Raw genomic sequence first — 16,951 nt, 5'->3', positions numbered from 1 at the left:
CAACCTGACACTTACGTGCCAAATCTCACACCACAGTGCACAAACCCCTCATCTCCTCTTCCAATCACAGCCTCTCGGGTAGTGTCCCGGCCAATGACAGGGGACGAGCTTGATGGGAGGACCAATCGTCGATGAGCTCATGCTTCTCTCACTTCTCATTTGCTAAGTGTTGTCTCTGAGTTACTCCGTAGTCGTTGCTGTATGGTATCATGTATTAGTTTAGGAGTATAGTTAAGGTGTAAAGTGAGGCAGGAGAGACTCACGGTATAATAAGAATACCTTCACCATGATGGAGGCGGCTGGTGAGAGATCAGAGTCGTGTTGAGGAAGAGGTGGGCGGGGAGGGGGGCCGGGCGTGGGCGGGGCTACAGAGACGTGCCCGGGCAGGATACCCAGCAGGACAAGAGGCACTCACTCACACTAGTCAGTTGTGAACCCGCGCCACCATCGTGACGTGACGTGTGTGAGAGGGACGCCTAAAGCGGTAGTGAGTGAGACTGGTCGTCTAGTGACTGTACTGTAAGACTGTAAGAGCAGAGCCACTTAGTGTCCTGGTAGACTGGTCGTGTCTGTTACTGAACGACAAATGTTTGTGTCAGGAGCGCTGCCATGGGAGGTGCCGCCGCCCGCCTTACCGCCCCTTGGCGGCCTGCTCAGCATGTTGGACGGCAAAGAGGGCGTACGGGCGTCCATGCTGTTTCCCCCGCCCGTGCCCAGGACTGCCGCTTGTGTAGTACTTTCCCAGCCCAGCATCAGCCCCACGCCCGCACTCTCCCTCAGCCCGCGCCACACGCCCACGTCCGCTCTCACCTACACCAAGACTTCTTCACCACCTACAGCACCGCCGCTAAAGTTCGGCGTGGACCGCCTGTTGGCCGCTGAGCCCCGCAGAGGTAAGTCTTCACCTCCACCGTACTACTCCACCAAGGTTTACCTGCCGCTCTCACCTGAGCCATCTTCCCTCCCTTCTCTCTCTCACCTCTACCAACTATTAACCTTGTGATAAGACCAACACCAGTGCCTCTCCTGGTCCAGTGTGGTGGTGGCAGGGCAGCTGTTGACCTGATGGCTGGAGTCCTTCACAGTCTGTCTCTATAATATTCCTGAATGTTTTATATACCTGAATTTCGTCTTGGTTTATACTGCCAGCATGAAGCATCGCCAAAACATCTGAGAGTGTTGGTAATGAGAGGGAAGCAATTTAATGTGGAAAATGTAAAATTCTAAAGCTGAGGAATGAAAACAGAGGAACCAATTCCCATCTGAACAACACAGACACACTCCGACTGTGAGGAAGATTTAATGGGTAATGATAAGCAGGAACCTAAGACCAAGTCAACAATACGTCTATGTTGGAGACACGGTTAGGTTAGGTGAGACACGGTTAGCGGCGTACAGTAGTTAACATCAAGGAGTGTTAGTAAGAGAACAGGCGAGGTAGTCCTTAAACAATATCTCGTGTATGTAAGATCTCGTTTAATGGACTTATGAGGTTCAGTTTTGGTCACTGTAGTATAGAATGGATAATGACTCCCCAGAAATAATCCAGAAGAGGATAAAAAAGGATAATACGGCGGTCATTAAGAACCCACACACACATAAATTAATATACACTCCACTGAGAGACGAAGAGTGAGGGGCGATATGATCCCAAGTGTATAAATTGAAGATGGATTAAATAAAGGTGATATAACTGATCTACTTAAAATATTAAATCTGACCCGAACCGTAGTAATGATTTCCTAATAAGATACTTTTAGATTTAGGCGTGAGATAGAGACATATTGCTTGGGAAATAAAGTTAGTGGATGAGTGGAACACGTTACCAAACATCATCATTAACTCGAACACGCTGAGAAGCTTCATATATAGGTTGGACCTGAAGAATAGACACCCCAGTATTTTTCAATTGAAGATTAAACATCCTAAGATATTGAGTACAATATAATAATAACCCGAGTACAATATAATAGCTAAATGAGTAAGGGAGAATTAACCCATTTAGTACGATTACTTATCTCCTGAGTACATTCCCTAAGTACAATGAACTAACTCAATGAATAAGAAACATTAACCTCTTGAGTACAATATCTTAACCCAGTAAGACAAAAACTTTTAACCCCTTCAGTGCGATTACTTAACCCATTGAGTACGACGAATTAATCCCCCGGGTAAAAATCTCTTACCCTTCCTAATACGATAATCACCTCCCCAGGGCATGGTGACCATCAGTAAGGTCAGGAGGGAGGTCAATTATGATCCCTTCTGTTCGCTTGTTGGATCACCTGAAGAATCTCCACCCCAGCTTATTTCACATGAAGATTAACCACCCTAACATTAGCCTAACCTAACCGAATCTAACGTAACTTAACCTTAGGCTAATGTAACTTAACCTAACGCTAATGTAACTTAACCTAAAGCTAATGTAACTTAACCTAAAGCTAACGTAACTTAACCTAAAGCTAACGTAACTTAACCTAACCTAACTTAATCTAACGCTAGACTAACCTAACATAACACGAAGAAAAAATAAGAACTAATGAATATAAATATGAAAAATGAAATTGCGAAAATAATAAAAATAAGAACAAAATAAAAATAATTAACAACGTGAATAAAAGAATAATAAAAAAATTAAGGAATAAAATATACCAAGAAATGAATAACTGATGAATAACCAAGTATAAAAACAAGATAGATAATAATAAAAAAGACAAAAATAAATACTGGAAAAGGAATAACAAATAATAATAATTTCCTTAAGTTCAGTTTAATTTCCTTATTTTTAGTTTTGTGTTAAATTAACTAAATATTATAATCATCCTGTTAAATTAGTTATGTTAGCTTAAGTAAGTTAATTAAATGAAAATTATATTAATGTTTTTAAATATTTGTAATTTTTTGGTCTATTTCTCGTTAATCTTTATTTATTTATTAAAGTTTTTATTAATTTGATCATTTTATCCACTACACCTGTACTTCATGAGTCACTAGTTGTGTTGTCTGGTTGGATCGGTTTATTTTTGTTGTTGAATTTCACGATTTTCGAATGGTCTGCATTTCTGAAATTATTCTTATTATTACTGTTTATTATTATTATTATTATTATTATTATTATTATTATTATTATTATTATTAAGATTATTATTATTATTATTAAGATTATTATTATTCACAATGACTCCATCATAGTCACTGTAGCCTAATCTACTCATAATACAAGACTTACACTAACATGAGAAGAATTTAACGCCCAAAATAAACGGAAATTTCCATCTCAAAATCAATAATTGTTGGTGGATTAATGTAATTATAACCTCATTACTTACTTAAAGACCTTAGTTGTTGAAGTGTAGTAACAATACGCTTAAAGACCTTTGTTATTGAAGCGTAGTAACAATAAGCTTAAAGACCTTTGTTATTGAAGGGTAGTAACAATAAGCTTAAAGACCTTTGTTATTGAAGCGTAGTAACAATAAGCTTAAAGACCTTTGTTATTGAAGCGTAGTAACAACAACACGCTTAAAGACCTTAGTTGTTGAAGCGCAATAATTTATAACAAAGGCATCAACCAGTAGTCCTCGCTCATGCTTCCAGATCTCACGGTGTAAAGTTTACGGGCGTAGGACAAAAGCCCCCCAGGAGAAATAATAAGAATTTTTTAAATAATTATTTTATTTTTTTACAGTTTATGAACACTTCTCTCACCTAACCTAACCTTCGGGAATTCTCTTATAGTTATAAAGAAGTATACAAGGAATGTTTATTAAATTTGCAATGCCGTATGTTTTGTCTACTGGGGTAATTACTCCCCTGACATTCAGTGACCTTACTGGGCCCTAGGGTCACCCCAGTAAATGAACACGAAGGTAAAATATGTCGTCGTTTTTCTTTTCTATTTATTTAATAATGTTCTATATCAAAATGGAGAGTTATAATATTCTAATTATTTAAATCGTAATAATTTCATATTTTAATCTATATATTTTTAATATTTCTAATGACCCTCTCCTTAACATAAAAACAGGGGGCTTCTGTCCTATTTTGCTCTTTTACTGGGGAGCTTTTGTCCGGTCCCCAAAGTTTACATCTTCCTGCAGGAGTGTTGTAATTGAGTGCAGGTTGGCGCCGGGAAGGAGACAGTGACTAAAGTGTGTGATATACCCGAGAACCGTCTGCGTTTATAGACTCCCCAAGACTCTTAATTCTTTCAAGATTGTGTTCCTTACATTTTGTGGCGGGTATAAAATTTCAAGGGAGGTTAAATATCTAATTCCATGTGTATTATTTAGTTAAGGAAGCAAGTTAGATACGTTTTCCTGTCACGCATTAGGAGGGGATATATACGGTACTAGGTTTTAGTTAATCCATTACTTCACTATAGGGACACGCTAGTTTTTATATTTAGTTAACGGTAGAGAATTTCATTTAGCTAAAAGAAGACCCAGTAAACAAGGGGTTAAAATATCTTAACCTGGTATTAGAGGAGTTATATAAGGTATTAGAGGAGTTATATAAGGTATTAGAGGTACTTGAGGTATATAAACGACATAGATATAGACGGTAAGGGAGAGAGATGAGGAAGAGAGATGGTGAACACGCGATAGACCGGCCGGCCACCACAACGAAGAAGAATGAAAAAAAAGAAAATTAGCTTTACCACCGAAACACACACACACACACACACACACACACACACACACACACACACACATACGGTCGTCCACCTCAGCGGCTGTACACAAGGCTATACAGTCAGACTCACACCTACTTAACCTTACACCCGAGGAGGACGTCAAGTGGGTGCCGGAAGTGTGTTGATGAAACATGACTTTGTATCTATCATTGTGGGTGTAAGTGACGATAGGGGGAGGGTGTGTGTGGGGAGGGTGTGTGTGTGTGGGGAGGGTGTGTGTGGGGAGGGTGTGTGTGTGGGGAGGGTGTGTGAAAGAAGGGTGTGCTGGGGAGTGTGAGGGGGAGGATATAGGGGTGTTAGGAGAGTGTGTGGGGGAGGGTGTGTGAGAATAATGTGTGTGTAGGGGGGGTGAGTGTATGTATGAGAGAGAGAGAGAGAGAACATGTATGTGTGTGTGTAATCCTCCCTGTGTGTGTGTGATGTACGTGAATCATCCTCCCGCCCTGTGTGTGACGTACGGGAAGCATCGGTCGCCCCGCATTGCCGGCATCTGTCCCTCGACGGCTGGGAGTTGCAGTATTTACTAACTGGCAACTGTGGTGAGACTCCCCAGGCTCGCCCGGGCCGCCTCACCAACACACACCATAAACAACTTTGTTCCCCTCAACATAAGAGCCGCTTTTGTGTTTTTTGCTGGTGATAGCGATACACAAGGCCGTGCTCTAGTACATTGTAAGCTAATTGCGATCTTGTTAATTGAAGAAAATGGAGTGAGTTTACGTTAAATTTTTTGGGGGTAATCTAATGAAATATTACCCAGTTTTTTTATTCGACAACATGCGCTACTTATCCATCAATAACCAAGGCTGCAATAAATTTTAAAGAGAAAATTAATCCACTGACGATGTTTGTTTAGAGAGGTAACGCTGCTTCAGTGTAAAGTGTCTCTTAAGAGTGTAACAACACCTTCAGACAGTATTGGGGGAGGAGCCCGGAGGGAGGGGAGGCTTGACATGTGTTTGTGTTTGTAAACGCCCGGTGACAGCCACCTTGCTAGTCATCGCGTCACCACCCGCCCATGGAGGCCTAGGTGAAGAGGTCAGGTCATGAAAGGTTACAAGGCTGACATGTCGGGCTGTCAGGAGCGTCAGCAGCAGCCTAGTGTTAACAGGACCTTGGGGTCGAGGGGTGCGGGACGTCTGATGAAAACATGCGCTCGGAGGAATTAAGAAAATAAATCCGTTTTTAGTAGAGTATCAGATGTGTTTGTGTAGGAAGGCGGGAAAAACGAAAATTAGCTGCAGCCAACCATATGTTGTTGAGCTGTTAACAAGCATGTAATGGTCTAATTCGAGAAAAAAGCGCTAAAATGAGGGTGTGGGGGAGGTTGACGGTGCCTGGTGTGGACGGCAGGCAGGAAGGCTGGGGCGTGGGAGTTCGCTAACACCTCACCCGGGTCACTTACCCTAGTGTCTGCTCTCGCTTCCCCTTAAACATTTGTTTCCGTTTTTTATGTTCTTTCTTGGTGAAGTTCTGTTCGAATTAGAAGTTTCATCTTAAAGTTACTGGAGACGTTACGACGATGGTGTTTCGGGTTTGGGTAGCGGGAGATGTTAATCTTCAGGAGACACATCGCTAGATAAGAACAATGTAGTGGCCACGTACAGCGAGCAGAACATGACCACAGAGCCACCAGTCCAAATAGTACACCAGCGAGCCAACACCAAGAGGCTGCAGTAAATAATCGCTAACAAGAGCGCCGAAAAAAACACCCAATGTTTATTTGTCTTCCTCCACAAGAACCTCGACGAGAAATTTCTCGGTACAAGCAATTTTTCATCGGCGATTAGCGGTGCTTCTGGCGGGGACGTGTTTATGTGTTAAAGACACGAGCGACGGCTACCAGTGACTGATGGTGCTCCCTCACCTTCACTGGGGCTGTCGACCATAGCCAGGGACAGTCGACTACGGCCAGTGACTTTCGACTACGGCCAGTAACTGTCGACTACACATAGGGACTGTTAACGAGTTGTAAGGCTCTATCTGTTGACAATTTCTGTTGTTTTTTCACTGCTGCCATTATTATGTACATTTTCACATCGCTTAGATCCACTTAACGATATATTAAAAAATAGTATACATAACGAAAATATTATTAAGACTCACCTCTCTCCCCACTGTTTCTCTTTTCTGTAACTTTCTTTACTGTCTCCTCTCTTTCACTCCCTCTCACTCTCTCTGGCTGGTATGATGGTGTGAGCTGTCATCGCGCGTGTTGGATGATGATGATGATGATAGCGGCTCTCACATCATCAGCATCAACTTGGTATAAACACTCTGGCCGGGTGCCTGTACATCCTCATGAGCCCAGCGTGATGACGGCGTGATGACGGCCACGGGGAGAGGGGGGTGAGAGGTAAAAGGGGAAAGTGAGTGAGGGGCATGGGGTCAAAGGGGTGGTGGAGAGAGAGAGAGAGAGAGAGAGAGAGAGAGAGAGAGAGAGAGAGAGAGAGATATATACGATCCAAAAACGTCGACAATATGAACTGACTGGATATATTTCAATTCTCCATAACATTATTCCACACATTAAGATCATCTAATCACCTGCTTCACCTGAGTTAAGTCGTAGCTGAGGTGTATGTGTATGCATATGTATGTATACAGTATATATATATATATATATATATATATATATATATATATATATATATATATATATATATATATATATATATGAATATGATGTATTTCTTTGTGTATGAACCTCTGTCCTGCGTGGCAGTGAGAAGTGATACCACCCTCAGTGTCAAGACCTGACTGAATTACTCAGAATAGGCAAACTGTACTACAAGCTTTGTCAATAAATTTGTTAAACTAAAAAACTACCTGAAGAGTTTCACACACAAGAAAGTTTATGGTAGAAACTTCGTATTAAATCATTGTCCTTTAAGGGTCATATATTACTGTACATCCTTATTGACATAGAAATAAATGTTCAGATATTTAAAGGAATAACTTGCAGGTTGATAAAGGACATGATGCTAGTTTTGAGGACATTTAAAATAAGTTAATAAGCCCAGAAATCAATATCTTGCCAAATTTTGATCTTCTGAATAAACAAATGCCAAAAAAAAACTTGGGTTTTGGGGAGTTTTGTATCGCCCCAAACTACTTGAATCGTTTATTAATGGATGGTTTCTCTCTCTCCCCTAGATCTCTCATCACTACTGCCGCCACCAACACCACACCTGTTCCCTCCTCCACCACCCCCCTCTACCATGACCACCTCCCTCATGTCCAGCCTAGGAGGTACCACCTGTCCGGTCATCACCACCTCCCACCACACCTCCGCCTGCCCTAACATGACCAGCTCCCTCACCTGCCCCGTCATGACCTCGTGTGTGACCTCGGCTGGCGGGTGTGGGTGTGACGCGACTGGGGGGAAGTGTCCCTCTGACTGTGGCTACTACTACGCCCCGCTCTACACACACCCTGCCCACCTCCTGCCCTACAGCCCTCGTAAGTCCTGCTGCTGCTCTGTTCCTACACACACACACACACACGTGAACACAAGAGCTCAGTCCTACTAACGTTTTTAACCTGAAGACAACAAACTGTATCTCACCTGTAGAACCTCACCCTAACTCTACCTAGGGAGAGGTTAGGTTAGGTTAGAGTACATAAGAATGGTTCAGGTTACGAAGAAAAAGAAGAAGAAGAAGACATACTCCACCTTCCTCCACCTACTCCACTGTACTCCAGTGGAGTCTCAAAAAATGTACACACACACACACACACACACACACACAGCCGGTGGCTGAAAATATACAGACTTACATTTCATTATGTCTAAATCAAATGTAAGTCTGCATATTTTCAGCCACCGGCTGCAACTCTATTAATAAACCGTTTATTATTATTATTATTATTAATATTATTACACACACACCCCTCCTGACGGTCTGGGGTGTGAATCGTACGGTCGGAGTGTCAGCAGCACCGTCAGCATGTGAGGTGTTGACGGTATTATCTCTTGTTATCGTCGTGTTTTCTTGTGTAATTGTCTGTCTGTCTGTCTGTCTGTCTGAACGTGCGTTTCTATTTTAATTTGATATTTCTAATTCTCTCTCTTTCTCTCACTATCTCTATCTCTTTCTATCTCTCACTTTCTCTCTTTTACTTTATCCACCTGTTCATAATTATTCCTTTCTTTAAACTTCTATACGTTTCTGTCTCGGATAATCCCTCACTGTCCATCCATCCATCCATCTGTCTGTCTGTCTGTCTTTTTCCCTCTCTTATTATTCAAATTAACCTTCTCGCTGCAGGGGAGCCACTTCTAATATTTTACCTAACCTAACTTCAGATGATTTTATTCAGCACAAGAGATTAAGTAAGGTAACATTATTATTATTATTATTATTATTATTATTATTATTATTATTATTATTATTATTATTATTATTATTATTATTATCATTATTATTATTATCATTATTATTATTTATTATTATTATTATTTATCATTATTATTTGTCTAGTTAACCGATCTGTTGCTGCTGACAAACTCATTCCGTATTTTCATTTCAGTGTATTTGAGCACACACACACACACACACACAGACACACACACACACACACACACACACACACACACACACACACCAGCTGTGCCCGGCCACCACCAGTCATAAAGTGTGGGGGGTCCTCACTACACCTCCAGCCGCCAGCTTGGCACTATTTACCTAACCTAACTCATTTACGTGGTAGAGGAAGACGGTGGGTATGGCTGAGTGTGTACCTCTTCCTCCCCTGTAACGTCATGTGATGCTGGTCAGGTCATGGTAGTGTTGAAAAGTACGTTAGGTTAGGTTAAGTTATATTTCAACGCGCCCGTCAAATCTAAAATTGTAAAAAGCGACATCTAACAATAATAATAAATTCGTTTTCTTATAAATATTGGTCACTTGAAATAATAAAGTGTCTCAAAAAATGTACACACACACACACACACACAGTCGGGCGATCTCCGCGAAAATATGTAAATCAATGTGTGTATATTTTTCTGAGACACCCTGTATAGAGAGTGATGGCGTGGATACGTTTGCCCAGGGACTTGTACCTAAATCTCTTCAGTTACCGGTATAAACGCTAGAAAAATTCAGAGATATAACACTACCAAGGACGTTCAGATGCTAAATAAGGGTTTCATGAAGATGGTATTTGTTAAGCTACTGGTATAAACGCAAGAAGGGTTCAGAGGTATAACACGTTATCATAGACGTTCAGATCCTAAACAAGGGATTCACGAAGATAGTATTTTGTCTCCTTACACTTGCTCACTGTTTATACTGATGGATGTTACGTGCCACCAGCTGTTTTAACGTTGTGGTGATGACACTGTGCTGATGTCTGCATGTTAAGCGTGTGTTGTTGCAATAGCTGACTGATTTATGTGTGTTGTGACGGCGATTGTGGCTGAACAGAATGTCATTATGTAACAGTTAAAACGGGGTGTATGATTATCTCTCCATTAACCCAAATAATTCAGCGTTAAGTACGTATTTATCTGCCCAGCTTGACTTATGCTTTCTCTTCTTCCTTTCTGTTCCTCACTTTCTCCTTCCGTTTCTCTTCAGCTTTCCCTTCTCTTTCTTCTGTGGGCGTGGTGGATATTGGTAGGGGTAACTGGGGGCGTGGTGAAGGCGGGTGGGGGCAGCTACGGGCGTGGTGAGGGCGGGTGGGGCAGCTACGGGCGTGGTGAGGGCAGGTGGGACAGCTGTGGGCGTGGTGAGGGCGGGTGGGGCAGCTACGGGCGTGATGAGGGGCGGTGGGGCAGCTGTGGGCGTGGTGGATATGGGTAGAGAACTGTGGGCGTGGTGAAGGAGGGGGGGGCAGCTGTGGGCGTGGTGAAGGGGTGGGGACAGGTACGGGCGTGATGAGGGCGTGTGGGGGCAGCTGTGGGCGTGGTGAAGGCGGATGGGGGCAGCTGTGGGCGTGGTGGTTATGGGTAGGGATAACTGTGGGCGTGGTGAAGGAGGTGGGGACAGCTACGGGCGTGATGAGGGTGTGGGGCAGCTGTGGGCGTGGTGAAGGCGGATGGGGGCTGTGTGGGCGTGGTGGTTATGGGTAGGGATAACTGTGGGCGTGGTGAAGGAGGGTGGGGGCAGCTGTTGGGGTGGTGAAGGAGGGTGGGGGCAGCTGTGGGCGTGGTGGTTATGGGTAGGTGGGCGTGGTGAAGGCGGGTGGGGGCAGCTGTGGGCGTGGGGACGTTGCTGGTTGTTTAACATTGTTTTGCGAGCGTCAAACACTAGGGCCACCGGAGGCAGGTCGACGCTGAACAAATAAGCGACCAGCATCATTACCACCAGCCTGTGGCCGCCACCCATCCTCCTGCTCTCCCTCCTCCCTCTTCTTCGTCCTCCTCTTGCCTCATCCTCCTCTTCCCTCTTCTTCCTCATTTTCCCTCTTCCTTCAACCATATCTCCCCCCTCTACCGTCCTCCTCCTCTTTCCGCTTCCTCATACCACCTCTTCTTCCCCCTTCTTACTACTGTATCTTCCTCCTCTTACCTCTTCCTCCTCTTCTTTACCTTCCCTCTTCCTCAATCTTCTCGATATTCATCCTCCCTCTTCTTTCTCTGTTCTTCTTCTTCCTCCTCTCACCCCTTTCACATATCTCTCTTTTATTACTCCCCACTTCAGTCTTTCTTTAAATATTATCTTCACCCCTTGTTCGTCTTCCTGTTTATCTCCCTATATCACTCTCCCACCTTTCTCCTTCATTTTATTTATTTCTCCTCTTCGTTTGCTTCTTTCTCCTTTATTCCTTCTTGCTATTTCCCCTCAACTTTATATTCAGCATCATTATTCTCATCACTCTTCTTGTTTCTCTTAATCTTATTTATCGTAGTTTTTTTGTTAGCTAGTTTTTTTATTTCTTATATGTACAAGTATTAAATTTTGGCTTTTTAGGCTTGTTTTCCATTTCCCATTTTGTATAGTTTATAATTATGATCCCTTTTTAATATTCTATCATAATTTGTTTACTTTTGAAATTATCTTCTTTCTCCTCTTCTTGTTTCTCCTGCAATGTTCATCCATCCATCACCCGTTTGTTTTGTGTAACTCTGTCTCGTCATCATCATCTTGGTCATCTCATTCATCATCTCTCACTGTATCGTTGTCTTCATCACCTTCGCTTCTGCTCTTCTTCTCGTTGTCTTTTTTCTTTGTGGTTTATCTCGTCTGTTTTGTTTCGCTATCTGAGGCTACTTAGAGCATTTCGTCGGCAGGATGATTAGCAGTTTATGTTACGTGTGTATGTCATCGAGGGATATACTGTATAGCAGTCTAGCTCATCAAAAAGATTTAGTGTAATTTTATACTGCAGTTAATTAAAAAAATATATATATATATAACAAATGAGGTTTAGTTATTCAAGAAGACTGTACAGTATGTGTTGAGAAGAGCTCTCCAAACCACCTCTGACCACCACCCTCTACCCTCCCCTCCGTCTACCTGCTTATCTATACTCGCTCTTAGAAAGAGAATAAAGATGTCTTCCTAGGCAATAAAGCCCTCAATATTTCACACAACTTGGCCAAACAACGTCGAGAATGAAGGCCGGAGGGAAGGGGGGAAGTCAAGATGTCAGTGTTTGAGCAGGTCGACCAGCGCGCCCATTGCGGCAGTTTGTGGCAGTAAGGCAAGTGTTGGGGTCTGCCCGCACGCGCGCGCTTCCCTGCCCAGGATACTCTGTGTTTTCTTTCAAGCGAGTCTCCGACCACATCAGTACACACACAGTTACCATTAGCGGAGGAATTATTGGACGAGGATCGCCTGTATTAAACCCTCTGACCTGGTGTCACAAGGGCGAGGGTGGGATCCGACACACCCCTGGGTTACGACCTCGGGTTGTTTATCACGAATGGCTGGAGTTAGTCTGCACACAGGGAGCTGTGATTGGTCGAGAACAAACAGTTTACAAGTTTCTGTCAGCGTTTTGAGTCATTGGCGTTTGTTTATAGCTCATACCCAGAATGCTAAGTTAATCTGAGGCTCTCTTTGGACTTCGCTCAGACCAGCACTCCCTCGTACGGGTTTTGAGAACGAAGTGGAACGAAACGCGCGCCCGGGCAGGAATTTGATGGTTGGAACAATGTTTAGCGGGCTCTCGGAGGAGGCCCGCATTTATACCGTTTTATTAGACTATAGCGTTTCATCAATCAGCGCCATTATGGCCACATGAGGCGCGGCTGCAAACACGGGTCGCTCCGTGACGCCAACACCTTGCCCGCCAGAATTATCACTTAAACTGTTGACTTGCCCTAGCTCCTCCACCCTGGCGTCTGGCACTTTGATCCTGGGGGCGCCCACCAACCTGGAGTGGTATAGCCGGGGGCGGGGAACGGGGGGCAGTGTAAACGGGGATTAAAATGTTAGTGGGGGCAGAAATGTGATAGTTTGCAGGAACACACAGTTGGGCGAGTGATAAAACTCCTATTTGAGAATTACATTAATCATACTATCATTATCGTTTATACTAATCTCTCTTAGGTGTAAAAAAAATTGAAGAATTTAGAATCACGTTCCGAATTCTTGAAAGCAGTGTAACGGATCACCGTGAAAACTGAGCATCACAAACAACACTACACACCATCACCTCCTAGTAACATATGTTTAAAGTGACCGAATGTTGACATGGTTTATACCACCACATTTATTAACACCTTTACATATTCATATACATTATGTATATGTATTTTTTAAGTATAAACATCATCATATCACATTATCGTGTAGAAGACATAACCAAAGTAATGATTTTTTGGGATCGCCTGAAGAATCTCCTCCCTAATTATTTCACCTTCTTATGACACCAGCTTCTGTTACTTAATTACGCTCATGACACGTAATTAACCTCTATGACACTTCCTTTTGTTACTTGATTATCTGTATGACACTTTCTTGTGACATAACTACCTGTATGACACAAACATCTGTTACTGTCACGTCCCCATAAATTAATCATGTCAATTTACTAACATACCTTCTTCTTCCCCTCCTTCACAGTATACGGTGGTGGTGTAGGCGGCGGCAGCAGTAGCAACAGGCACGATTTAGTAGGCGTGGGTGTGGCGCCACCTGGGGGAAGTCACGGGCGGCGGAAGAGGACTTGGACGCGGGCGGTATTCAGCAATCTACAGAGGAAGGGGCTGGAGAAGAGGTTTCAACTGCAGAAGTACATCACCAAGCCCGACCGTCGTCAGCTGGCAGCCACCCTCGGCCTAACCGATGCCCAGGTAAGTCACTCTCAATACCCTCTCCTGGAAGATTTATACGGCACGTTTCGGTGTTATAAGTCATCCCGCTGTACCGTTTGGCAGATTTCTAAGCAATTTTTTTTTTAATTTTGACCGATTGTTTACCTGGACACTAATTAACCTAGAGATTGTTTTCACTAGAGCATTAAATTCGGACGTTTACTTTACCTGGACACTCTTAAATTTGTACATTGTTGAATTATCTGAATGCTACGAAATTTGGACGTTGGTTAACTTGGAAACTAGTAAATTTATACACAGGGTGGTTAAAGACAGTGAGTTTATATCGTGACGTTAAAGGCGAAATACAATATCAGTATAACCAATTAAATGTGCATAAAACGGGAATGTTAATGACCAACTCAAAATAATAAATATCATACCAAGAAAAAGGTAAAAATGTATAGAATATAACACATAGGCTTACCCAGGAGGGAGTCAGCTCAGCACCACTCGCCTGTCTGATGTGTCATGAAACACTGGCGAGACTTGAGCAAGACACGACGTATAGTTGTAGTCTCTGTTATGGTTACTAATAGTCGAGAGAGGTAGTTAGGAGGATCGTGTGACCTGGTTATCGATAATATATTCAGGGAAACCAATTTTTTGAATAGTATTTTAAGCTTAAATTGTGTGTAAAATTTAATGTTACTGAAGCAACTACATATATTAATTTATTATCAAGTTAATGATCAAGTTGCGCTTATAGTCAGTAGAAATTAAAAAATGAAACTTGACTTCAAATATCAAAGATAGTTTCCTAATTTTACTGTGTAGATTAGTATTAAAAGTATTACAGTACTGGATTTATTAACTTTAGTGTCCCCCCCCCCCCAAAAAAAAAGAACAACTGTATTTATACTTAGTTTATACATCTTTTCCAGGTCAAAGTTTGGTTCCAAAATCGAAGAATGAAGTGGCGTCATGCGGAGCTCAAGAAGCGTGAACAGCAGCAGATGCAGCAACAGCAGCAGCAACAGAAGCAAGAGGTGAACCCAAGAGAACAGGATGTGGTGGCGAGGTTGGAAGAGGAGGAGGAGGAAGAGGAAGAAGAGGAGGAGGAGGAAGGGGAAGAGAGGTTAGCAGACCAGGAGATGGAGTGTGTGGATGGACATGACGATGATGATGAAGAAATAGACTTGGGGGATGGTCAAGTAACAGAACCTATGAGTGAAATCAATGTTATCTGAGGAAGTTTGATTTTATGAAAGAATGAACTATTAATGAACATTTTACGGTATGGAACTTACAGAAAACGAGCAAAAAATAAAATAAAATACCAAGAACTAAAATTTTGAGTCATATGGATATTTTAAATTGCAGAAAATGCCAAAACAAACAAGAAAACACAAATTATGACAGAAGAATTATGAAACTCTGGGTTTAAAAAATTCTCATTGACTTAAGGAAAATAATTCTCTCAACCAGAAAAGTATATAGAAACAAGACTTGAAATTTGAGCCTTGCCTTGGGGATATGAAGATGGTTGCCACAGACAGTTATTTCTATTCATGTATTTAAGTTGGCTTAAGGTTATGTTGATGATGTATGACCTCATATATATTTATAAAAATGATTTGTAGGTTAGTAATTTTATGATGTATATATTACTTATTAAATATAAAGAAATCCTTAACATTTGGCTTAATTTTCCTTTACAGTAAAAAATTTTGGTTATTAAGTTTGTTTAGTTGAGAAGACCATATTTTTGTATTTTATTTATTTTATCTCCTTATCCACTGACATATTATGACCACAAACTTTTGCTTCTCTCCCACTTCATGGACTCCTCATTTTTTTAATTACCTATGGCCAAGGGAGACAAACTTTCTTTATCTTTACTCAGTTTCCATGGTAAGGGGGATATGTTTCCTTCAGGTCTGGGGTAGTGTTGAATTTCTACTGTGAAAAGTCAAACAAATTTCTTAAAACTGTACTGTAGTGGTGGTAATATGGAGAAGATTGAGAGGAGTCTATGCTTCGTCTTTTCTTGGTCCACACGCCATCACAAACTTTGGTAGATAAACATATACAGCACTTTACCATCTATGATAAGGAGGAGTAAAACCCTCAGAATAGCTAGTTTCATAAGTATATTTATCTCAAAATACAGATTGAAGCATCTGCTTAAATTATAATGGCTTGTAAATACAAAAGTAATACAGAAAATTTTCCTTACAGTTATATAAATAAATAAAGAATAACTAAGACACTTAATAATATAAGTAGCCAATAAGATGTTAACAATTTAAATTTACTTACTTACAAAAAAAAGAGAGAGAAGCATAATCATACAATAGACAGCAATCTCATAAAAAAAAGAGAAAAAGAGTTGAGCAATAGCGTTGATAAGCATGGACGTATCTGTTGTCAACATACAGGATGAAGATAAATGAAGTACCTGTATACATAATGTCATCTTTTCCTTCAAGGTTTTATTTGCTGTATTTTAAAGTTCTCAGGATTACTTCTAATTCACATCACACTCTAGATCCCCTCTTCCACACCCTTAACCTCACTTGAAGCTTTCTCTGCAACTAGCCATCAATCTACAGGTGAATTCTCAAAGTTCTGTACCAAAAATTTCTTCCTGTAACTAGGGTTAAGAAAATATGTCTACTGTAGTTACATTATTACTCGTCTCACAGCACTTCTGATTCCATTCGTGCTTCTGTCTCTGTTATGCAGACCAAATGAGCCGGTTAGATGCATTCTTACATCACTAGCTACAGAGAATATTCAACACATGAACCTGAAAAATCCAAGCAGTTTGATGATCAGTTGGAAAGTTTAATAATCACCCCCATACAATTCTTATCTTCTTAAACTGTATCTGTCATCCTTTACAGAATACCACTGGGCAAAATAACTTGAGGTTCTACCGCATAAATTACTGATGCTTCATGTAAAGTAATAATTATTGCAGACACAAAATATAATTCAAACTTTAAGATCACTGTATGATAGAATAAGCTGTAATCTGCCTA

The 16,951-nt window shown here is 41.6% G+C and overlaps 1 protein-coding gene across 1 annotated transcript; it reads left to right on the top strand.

The window, feature by feature from the left end:
• Nucleotides 1-426: 426 nt before the first annotated feature.
• LOC121855052 (H2.0-like homeobox protein) lies at nt 427-15,600 on the top strand. The gene is made up of 4 exons (XM_042349879.1): nt 427-893; nt 7,853-8,158; nt 13,714-13,943; nt 14,849-15,600. The coding sequence occupies exons 1-4, from the start codon at nt 587-589 to the stop codon at nt 15,152-15,154; spliced, it is 1,149 nt and encodes a 382-aa protein (XP_042205813.1). The 5' UTR covers nt 427-586; the 3' UTR covers nt 15,155-15,600.
• Nucleotides 15,601-16,951: the final 1,351 nt, after the last annotated feature.

The sequence above is a fragment of the Homarus americanus genome, unplaced genomic scaffold (assembly GCF_018991925.1).
Source record: "Homarus americanus isolate GMGI-L3 unplaced genomic scaffold, GMGI_Hamer_2.0 scaffold1909, whole genome shotgun sequence".
In the NCBI taxonomy this organism is placed as follows: Eukaryota; Metazoa; Arthropoda; class Malacostraca; order Decapoda; family Nephropidae; genus Homarus; species Homarus americanus.
The sequence above is the reverse complement of the archived record's forward strand: the minus strand, read 5'-3'. Positions and strand labels throughout refer to the sequence as shown.